Source organism: Clytia hemisphaerica, unplaced genomic scaffold (assembly GCF_902728285.1).
Source record: "Clytia hemisphaerica strain Z4C2 unplaced genomic scaffold, Clytia hemisphaerica genome assembly, whole genome shotgun sequence".
NCBI lineage: Eukaryota > Metazoa > Cnidaria > Hydrozoa > Leptothecata > Clytiidae > Clytia > Clytia hemisphaerica.
In genome coordinates, this window is record NW_027104628.1 from 1 (window position 1) to 9,542 (window position 9,542).

Here is a 9,542-nt window from a genome sequence, read left to right on the forward strand (position 1 = left end):
AATTTGGCATGGAGAGGGACAGACCAAGAAGGTCCATATTGTGCATACATTCTTTCTATCGCGTCTTTATGGCAAGCTAATTTGGCAGAGTTCATATAACAAGTACACAGGCTATCGTGTGTTGGTCGTGGTATTTCTTGCACCATTTGATCAACCATCCACTCATTAAAAACCATGTGGATTTCAGGGCAACCTTTCACGTGCCAATGTGTTTCAGCTGTAACGCTTTTTAAGGATCCATCTACATGAGGACGAGGATTAAGTTTATTTCTTAGTAATCGAATCAGTTTTTCTTGTGGTACATCTACAAAGACATCGACGTCCCATTCCTCACCCATGGAGAGGTAAGAACTGCCTCTGATCACTCCAAGTTCGGACCCAGACCGTATGAAGTAAATTACACCTAGCTTATCTAACACAGTCCATAACTCTTGATGTTTCTTTGAACATCGGGTCCAAGGTCTGCGTTTTTGTCCAAAAGAGCAATTAGGACGCACGTGGTTGGGTTTCTGTTCTTTCCATGTAAATTTGCGATGTGGAAGGTCGACAAAATCTGCTTCTGCATGTGTGTGCCACCATCTACGAATGGAGAGACAAAGTAAGTTTGTCAATAAAAGACGTCAAACGGTAGGCTCCGTACATACCATATGATATGTTATACCTTATCGGGGAAAAAAATGTCGGGGAAAAGTGACGAAAATTTTGAGAAGGTGACGGTGAATTTTCCCCCGACGAATTTTTTCCCCGATATTTTATTACCCGACCAAAATTAGTTCTTTAAAATCAAATTACAAGATCTTTTTTCGAGCTAGTGAAGGAAACCATTTCATTTGGACAATAAAGTTGGGTGAAAGTGACTAAATTGTAAATTTCGTCGGGGAAAAATGACGAATTTGGAATTTTGGTCGGGGGAAAGTGACGAAAATGCCTCTAGGTGACAAAATTTTTCCCCAACGAAAAAAAACCCCGACTAAATAAAACTCCGACATCTTTTTCCCCGATAAGGTAATAAAGGGGATGCACACCGTGTGTAAAACTCCTGTCCGAGAGGTACCCCTGTCTTTGTGTTTTTGAGTTTTAAATTTGGTTAGTAAGTTTTATTTTCCCCAAATTTGGAGTAACTCTCGGACGGGAATACACGATGCTGGAGTTTTTATAAGATACTTTAATAATTAGTCATTTGAAGTAATAAGAATGACGCGTTCTTTAGAAAAACTAACAAAATTGTTTTATTACTGATTAACGAGAGCTTGTAAAAACTCCATCATGTCCCTCATCCCCTACATAAAATTTTATCCGCTTTTTTCGGAACACACAGTATAGTACCTGGTACAGCTTTGTTTGAGTCTTTTTGGTATGGTTTGAGATAGATTGACTTTCATTTGGTGATGCAAATATAATGGAAACCAAGATTGACTCTCAAGCTTTCGAAACACATAGGATGGATAAGGACAATCGCCTTTCCAGTTGTCTTTGTACCATTGGACGGGTTTCAGCTGACTGTAAATGGCTTGGTGATCTTTATTGGTCTCAGCCAACCATCTCTTTTCGGAAATTGCATTGTGGTCTTTCATTGTGTTACTTATATCTCCTTTGTTTTTGGTTTTGTTTCCAATCGTCGTAGTCAAAGTCGTTTTCGTTGTTGTCGATGTCGTTGAAGGTTTATAGATTTTGTTGATGATTTTGTATGCAGGCTTCTTCTCATAACCTAAGAATCAAATAAAGTTATATTAGATGTGAAAATTGATATTTAGAAGACTTGGGGCAGTGGGTTTATCGAGTGACGGTATGTGCGGCGAAACAAATGTTTTTTTTGCAATTTTCTGTCGGTCAATTTTCCTGATCCTGACGAGATAGGCAGAGGCCCAGTCCCCGGGCCCAGTTCAAAACTTGTTACGGAAAATACTAGATTAACATTACATTATTTGATGAAATACTTTTCCGCTATAACCTAGCAAGAGTTCTTTAAACCGTTAAGATAAAATGAAAAAGCTAAATAACAACGAGGCGATGGAAAATATCCTCTTTTAAAGGTTTTCTATGGGAATAAAAGGAGCTTATCGACCGCCGGAGGCGGTTTCTTTTATAGTGGTACGCTAATCTCGTTTTGCCTTGGCTTATTACTTTGTCTACCATTTACTTTCGGTTTTTTTAACTAGATTACCCAGGTGTTTCTTTTTTTTCCCTGAATGTCTTTTATTCGGAATTGAATACACGCTTCTTTTTTTTATAAGAATGGTGTAAATCCATTTCATCATGGATATTCTTAACTTTTTTGGGAAAATCACCCTAAAATATTCTTACAGCATTCTTAGGTTAGGATCCTAATTGACTAAAAAATGGTCTAAAAATGGCATTCTTAGCTTGAGTAGCAAAATTCTATGATGGTGATATTCTTAACATATTCTTCATTTTTTGGCCATTTTCATCATGGACATTCTTATAAAGTGTACACGTTTTTTTTTTATTAGAACCTAGTTTATAAGAACATTGAGGCTGAAATTCGTCGAAAAATTAAGAACATCGTAAGAACATGCCAAGCCTCAGTTTGGAAAAAAATGACAAGAAGCTACATTTTTTCCTCTTTTCAAGCAGTTTTAACTGAACTTATGGATGGATTTTCTAAAATCGAGAGTCAAATATTATCCAAATTTTACCAATTTTAAGTGCTCTTTATTTTGCATGATATTGTCGATTTAGAGGAGTCTAAAAAATTAAGAACGCATTTAAGAACATTTTAGGCTGAAAATTGCTAAAAAAATAAGCACATTCAGGCTCACCCAAATTTTAGGTGTTCTAATAAAAAAAAAACGTGTATTCTTATAAAAAAAGCGTGTAATCGAGACCTGAAAATGACTATATTGTAATCTGTTTTCAATGAATAATCTAAAATATACTGGATATGACATGTAGGCGTTTATAATGTGCGTGTGCTCTTTCGCGAGCGTGATGCGTGATGGAAGGCAGTCGTTTCAGTGTGGTTTAGATCCACACTGTGACCTAGTTTTAGACAGTGTCATCATGCTGAGTCAGATAAATTTAAGCTACTTTTTTACGCAACGATATCCTACAAACAAGTGAAAGATCGAAAGTGGTTGTGAGATGTGACCTCACATTCGAATGCTTTTGTAAACAAAAAAATAGCAAAGTTGATTTCGAACAAATTTACAACCGAATGTTTTGATTATTTTAAACATTTTTTTAAACATTCGAAAGAGTGTAAGTATCAATCCCTTTGTTTGAGGAATGTTTTTTATTTAATGTATTTTCATTTTTTAAAAACCTTTTTCTAATCTTGTCGCACTTGTTTTTACTACATCAGCATATTTCCAACAAACGCAGTTTAGGATTCTCAAATGTTAGTCTTTCTCAGTGCGCCGATGACATAAAGTTTCCAGAAATGGTAATGAGATTTAAGGTTTTTTTTAACACCAGGGATGATGGTACATAGTCCACATTTTTATAATGACAAACTTTCCAAGAACATAAGATTTCGATGGCTGATATTAAAAAAAATGCTTAGAAAATTTTTAGGCTTTATTGAATCTATAACACACAATTTTGAAGGAAATTTCCCGGAGATACTTTAATCAGATTAACTTTCGCGAGATTAAATTTCGCAATTTTGCGAATTTTTGCCACTTTTTCCTGAAATTAAACCTCGCGAAAAGGCATGAGATTCTTGACTCGCGAAATTAAATCCACCATAGAAATTTAAAATCACATTTTTGGTGGAGAAACCAATCTAAAGTCTCCATTTTTGGCAAAAAAATGGCTATTTTTCAGCTGTTTTCAGGCTTATTCGCGAAATTGAATCCATGCAAAATTAAATCCAGAAAATTTCGCGATTTTTTTCGCTCGCGAAATTTAATCTCGCGAAATTTAATCCGATTAAAGTATTCGAAAAATCGTCAAATGAAAAATTTAAAAACAAACGAAGGCTTCAAAAACTTTGAATGTTCTTTTACCTTTGTTGTTGCCACCAAACACCAAACCAAATGTTCCGCCAGTACCAAACACTAAAATGGTTTGAGAAAAAATAAATACAGTTCTTGGTAATTTGAATCTTTCTGTAAATCGAACAAATTTGACTCCCCGTTGGACTTCAAATTACCATTATAATTTGGATTTACTCTCAGTTCCAATCAAAACTTGATCCTCGTTAGTCCTATGAAGATTTTTGAAATCCCTTTGGTTCTGGCACTACTACTTACGTGTATAAAACATCAACAATCCTGAAGCCAGAACAATCAACAGTATCGCATTGAAGCTAGAAAGAAAAGAAAAAACAACAACAAAATAGACATTTCGTTCAACAAATAACATAGACCAGCAAACTAGTCTGTTGATTAATCATGTCAGCGGGCGGGAACATAAAGGCGACGGGGGTTTGCTAGAATAGGAGCTGTGTAGGAGAGTGAGAAAAAGTTGGTGAGAGGCTGCTGATTAACAAGGCTCTTAGCCCTTGTCGCTAGCAAAATTTCCAGCCCGACTGGCATGACAGTCTACAAATAACATGAAGAGAGATTCTTTATAATCATTTTTTTAGAATTAGATAAATGCTTCAAAGGAAACTTTTTACCTGTTTTTATTTGAAAGCTGTGCCATTTAGATGTTAGGTTTCATTGAACTTTTTGTATCTAGAAAATATCAATAGAAATTGTCATGTTCTTCTCGAATGAATCTTTTAGGTGTGCTTTTAGGTCGGGGGTCACCTGTGCAAATACAGAGAACGGATACGAACCGCTTTATAAGGGAATCTTTTTGGGCCTTAAAAATCCCCTGTGGGTTGTTAAACACATCAATCTCATTTCAGTCAGTCTCTGTTACAAAATAAAAGTCCTGAAAAGCTAAAGATTTTCGTCCCTCAAATAGCTTATTTTTGGGAAAAGCCTCAATTAAGGTCTTAAATTTCTCAAATATTCAGCGTTTCTCCTCCGTTTTTACCTAAAAATTTCAGATTTTCAAATATTGGGTGGCACCCACCGTCGTCTGGCAATTCGAGGTTTTCAAGCTCCGTGTCTACATTTGATGCTAAACTCGATGTTTTGTATTTTAGCTGTTCAAAAAAAAATTGACAGTGTGCATGTTTTGGTACATTGTTTTTAAAGATACGAATAAAAATAAAAGGTTTACCTTGTTGGATGGATAATTCTTAATTGGTCAATCTAAAACTTTTTTGAAAATTTGGAAAACAAAATGAAGAAGAACTTTGACCAAAAAATCTTGAAACTTTATATTTTCTCCTTCCTTTTCAGATATGTATTCAGATTTTTCATACTTTCGAAAAAGATATATCAGTCCTTCAACATCTGTCTACCTATCGTTCATTGAACATTTGTTCAATTTTTGATGAGTGTTTTATTGAATATCAGTTATTATCAATATATTGAATTGAACATTGAAAGAAAAAAATTTCCGCGAAAGGTTTTTTAGTGCACTGATATTCAATAGAACAGTCATAAAAAAGTGAACAAATGTTCAATGAACGTTCGGTACACGGGTGCTTCAAAGTGGGTCCATTTTGTCTATTTAGCGAGTAGTTTTTAGTACAATAGAAATCTAAAATACATTTTTCATCTTCGTTTTCAAAATTTTACAAAGTATAGCTCTTGAATTAATCGAATTCATGGATAAAATGAAAAATTGAACATAAAATTCTCAAAACCTTGGAAAAACTACCACATTTTGAAAGTTTGGCAGCCTGCAAAGCAATGAAAATAAAAATGTACTACCAAAATCAATTGTTTATTTCGATTTTTGGAATTTTAGGGTCGGTCGGGCCCGTAAAACAAATAATCAAATTAATCTCGCCTTCCTTGTAAATCAACGGTCAATCCTCACTAATTGGAATTTCTATTAGTCGAACCTCTTTGTAATTTGAATCAAAGTGTTGGACCTCTGGGATGGAGTGTACACCCCTGTCTCACAGCCTCACAGCCCCCGTGGAACTTTTTTCCTCGGTGGGGATAAAGATTCCTATTGAAATCCCAAAAGGGATAGTAATTCTATTGTTCCAAGGTTAAAAACCCCAGTGGGGTGGTTTTGGAGTGCAACTTTTAAACATGGAATTTCGAGTGGGGATAAAGTCAAAGTCGATTTCCCACTGGGGACGAAACATTTGCTTAATTTTCCAGTGTGGCTGGGTCCCAACGGATCTGTGACACAGCGGTGTGAGAGTGGTATAATTTACTCTCTATAATTCAACTATGAAGATCGAATCAGAGAAAATCAATTGTATATTCTTTCATTCAAGAATAATTTACCATTTCCTAAGTATGTTGGCTCTCAATCGTTTTTGGATAGAAGGGAGCTCATTAATTCTTAAATGCTTTCGAGTACAAGTTTTATTTTTATCAGAACCCAGATTTAAATATCACATTACATACATTACAGACATTACACATTTAGATTAAAAACTGAAATCAAACGTTAAGAACATTGTAGGAACATGAAAAGTCTGCAAATTATAGATAAGATCGATAGATAGAAAGTAGACTCTCCCTTTTTCGAACTTATTTATTTGAGTCTTTCTGTAATTCGAACTAACTCGCAGTCTAAGGATAAGGCGTCAAAGAATGAAACCTTTCTAATACTTTCTATAATTCGAATCTTTCTGTAATTCGACCAGATAAGATTCCCCGTTGAGTGGCATGCCGACATGAGCATTTTCGATTTCTTTGCCGATGTCGGGATTTGCCGACATGGGCACTTTCCGTTCCTTTGCCGCAAAATTTAACACTTCTACAAAGATTTTGTATTAGATGGTTTGAAATGAAAAAAGATAATAGTTAAAAGCTTTTCTATGTTGAAAAATAACTATTCAACAATGCTCAACTCAAAATTATAGTCCTTGGCTGAAACTTCATATATTATTCAGAAAATGAAGTCAAAATCGCTACCTTTTTCCCATGTCGGCATATGCCGACATCTGGCAAATAGGTCGAACCTTCTTTTTTTCCCGTGGCAAATAGGTCGAACTTTTTTTTTTCCCCGTGGCAAATAGGTCGAACCTTACAAAGTACGGACGGCAGTTAAAGGGTTAAAGAGCTTCATGTTCTAGAGCCCAAAGCGCCTTTAAAGTAAATTAAAATATTCTCCCCGAAGAATTATGCTCTTATATATTTTGTCCTTGAAATTGTTTTACATCCACTTTCCTCTCTGCTCACTCTTTAATCTTTTTCTAGGGTTTTCCTTTCCAACGCAGGTCGACTCTGACTGCGCGCGTCCCCTCAACCTCGTCCCCGTGTATCCCAGGCTTTATTTACGTTACTGATTGACGCCAGAGACTGCAATGCAACGACTTCAAAAAAGAAGAACGAATGAAATCTGACGTTTTGTTTTTGAATTACGTAATTTTTCGCGTTCGAAAACCAGCCAATGCCAGGGTATTATCTAGCGCTATCAGTAAGAATCAAAAAGCTGATAATACGCAGGGAACGAGGTTGGCGTTCCCTTTGATATACTTTGATATAAGTGATGCGTATCGTGAGTTCGCTGTACTGTTAATTCAGTACCAGTGGATACCCCTTAAAACCCACAATAAAAAGTGGTACCCTCTATCTCATTGTTTAGTTGGAGTGTAAGGCTGAAACTTTTTGTGTTGAAAGTACGTTGTCTATGATTGTCTTCCCTAGCAGTGATGTTTTGTAGAAAACAGTTTTCAGTTTTTCACGAGGAAGTGAAAAAGTGCAGTTTTAGCTATTTACCCCTTAAAACCTACAAAATGGTTTTTCTCGAATAACTTTTTACAAAAAAGTTCTTTTGACCTCAAATTTTGAACAGTGATTCACTGTAAAGTTACTAATGTTATGAATATACCATTAGTACCTAAATGATCTCAAAAATATGTGTTAAAATCAAAATACCCCTTAAAACCTACAAAAATAAGGCTAAAAACCACAAAGTCCGACCCTTGCTAACGGGATACTCAAGCTGATGGATACAAATTTGGTGTTGCTTCGTGATTCAATGGTTCAAAGACTTGCTAGAAATTCATTCCCACAACAATATTTTCATTTTTCAGGATTTCATGCCCATAATGCAATTGTGTGTGTTTTTTTTCGTCAAAAACGGCTACGAAAGGCCAAAACCTTCATTCGCTTCATTTATGATGTATGGTTCTAATGTTTTTCTAAGTCTCCATCAAATTTGTGACATTTTGGTATGCAACATGACCAGGTTTTGAGAAAGTCGATTTTCAGATTTTATTGATCATCACCATAAAAGTGCTTTAAAGTAGAATTTTAAGGGCCTGTCATTTTCGTTGGGGTCTATTCACGAAGATGAAAATGATTTTTTCATACCTACCATAAGTATAGGTATCTAAAAAGTATAGGTTTTATGACCTTAAATTCAATTGTGTAATTTCTAGGTCGAAAAAACCTGATTTTTTGAAGGGATTTTTGATAAAATTTTGAATAACTTCGAATTTTAAGATACTTTAGCATCTTTAAAATCCTTAAAATTTGGTATTTTATGAAAGAACATTTATAAGAGGTTGTAAAAAAGTGAAACATACCACATAAAATTAAATCTGGTAGTTATGAAAGCCAAAAATGCAACATTGTGGGTTTTAAGGGGTATGTGGTTTTAAGGGTTATCCACTGGTAGAAAAGGGTTAAATAACGCTTAGTCAGGAAAATTTCAGACTCAAAACCCCCCACTGAGATTTAGATAGAAACTTTCATCCCTATTATGGGGGAAGAAGTTCCACCAACGCTGTGAGACGAGGTAAATTACTCGATAAAATCACGTACACCTTCCTATAAAATCAAAAAATCACAAAAAAATCTAAAGATCACAAAAAAAAATCATAAAATCAAAGAATCTTGTAAACCTCTTTTTGGACCTTTTTTCGAGTAATTTAACCTTTTGAACCCGAATGCCGTACATATACGTCCTTGAGACGTTCCGAATGCCGTACATATACGCAATTTGATAGGCATGTCTTTCTCGCGCAATATCTTTAATTGGCTTGCTTTCTGATCGATGAAAAATAAAGAAAAAGAAAGTAGAGAGTCTAAGCTTTCCGTTGATATATAATGATGTAATGTTATGATCACGGTGTGAGTCAGCACTTTTTAAATAAAAACACTGATTCAAGATGGCAGACGGAAAAACACTGATTTTGGAGAAAAGTGAACAATGTTTGAAAAGCCCTTGTGACCAGTAGAATTCTTTTTGGATGCTAATTTTTGGTATATGGCTTCATGAGTAAGTATATATTGATAAAATAGTAAAGAAAGATTTAATAATTAACTTTCCCCCACTTTTTTTGCATAGAAAGTGAAAAATGCCAAGAAAGTGACATTGTCGCAAAAATGAGGAAAAAAGCATTGGTGTATGTAAAGCTACCATTTAAGTTAGAATACTTTAATTGAACTTGTACCCAACCTAAAAGCTGCAAAACTTAATTAGCTTTTCAGGGATAGTTTACTTTTTGCCAAAAGATTACTAGTTCTTGAGCAAATTTCCCAAACCCCGCGTTTTCTCAAAAAAAGTTGCGCGCAGACAGCGTGAAAATATAAAAAACAGCGCGC

At 35.1% G+C, this 9,542-nt stretch overlaps 1 protein-coding gene across 2 annotated transcripts; it reads right to left on the bottom strand.

Annotated features, from left to right (window-relative positions):
* Window positions 1–6: 6 nt before the first annotated feature.
* Window positions 7–5,270, bottom strand: LOC136824713 (uncharacterized; the record flags this gene model as incomplete). 2 transcript variants are annotated; one of them, XM_067080693.1, is given in 6 exon segments in its annotated part: window positions 7–579; window positions 1,327–1,708; window positions 3,969–4,019; window positions 4,215–4,270; window positions 4,583–4,640; window positions 5,137–5,270. In XM_067080693.1, coding segments are annotated over 5 exon segments (1,088 nt in total), but the record flags the coding sequence as incomplete, so codon positions are not given.
* Between the last annotated feature and the right edge of the window lie 4,272 nt (window positions 5,271–9,542).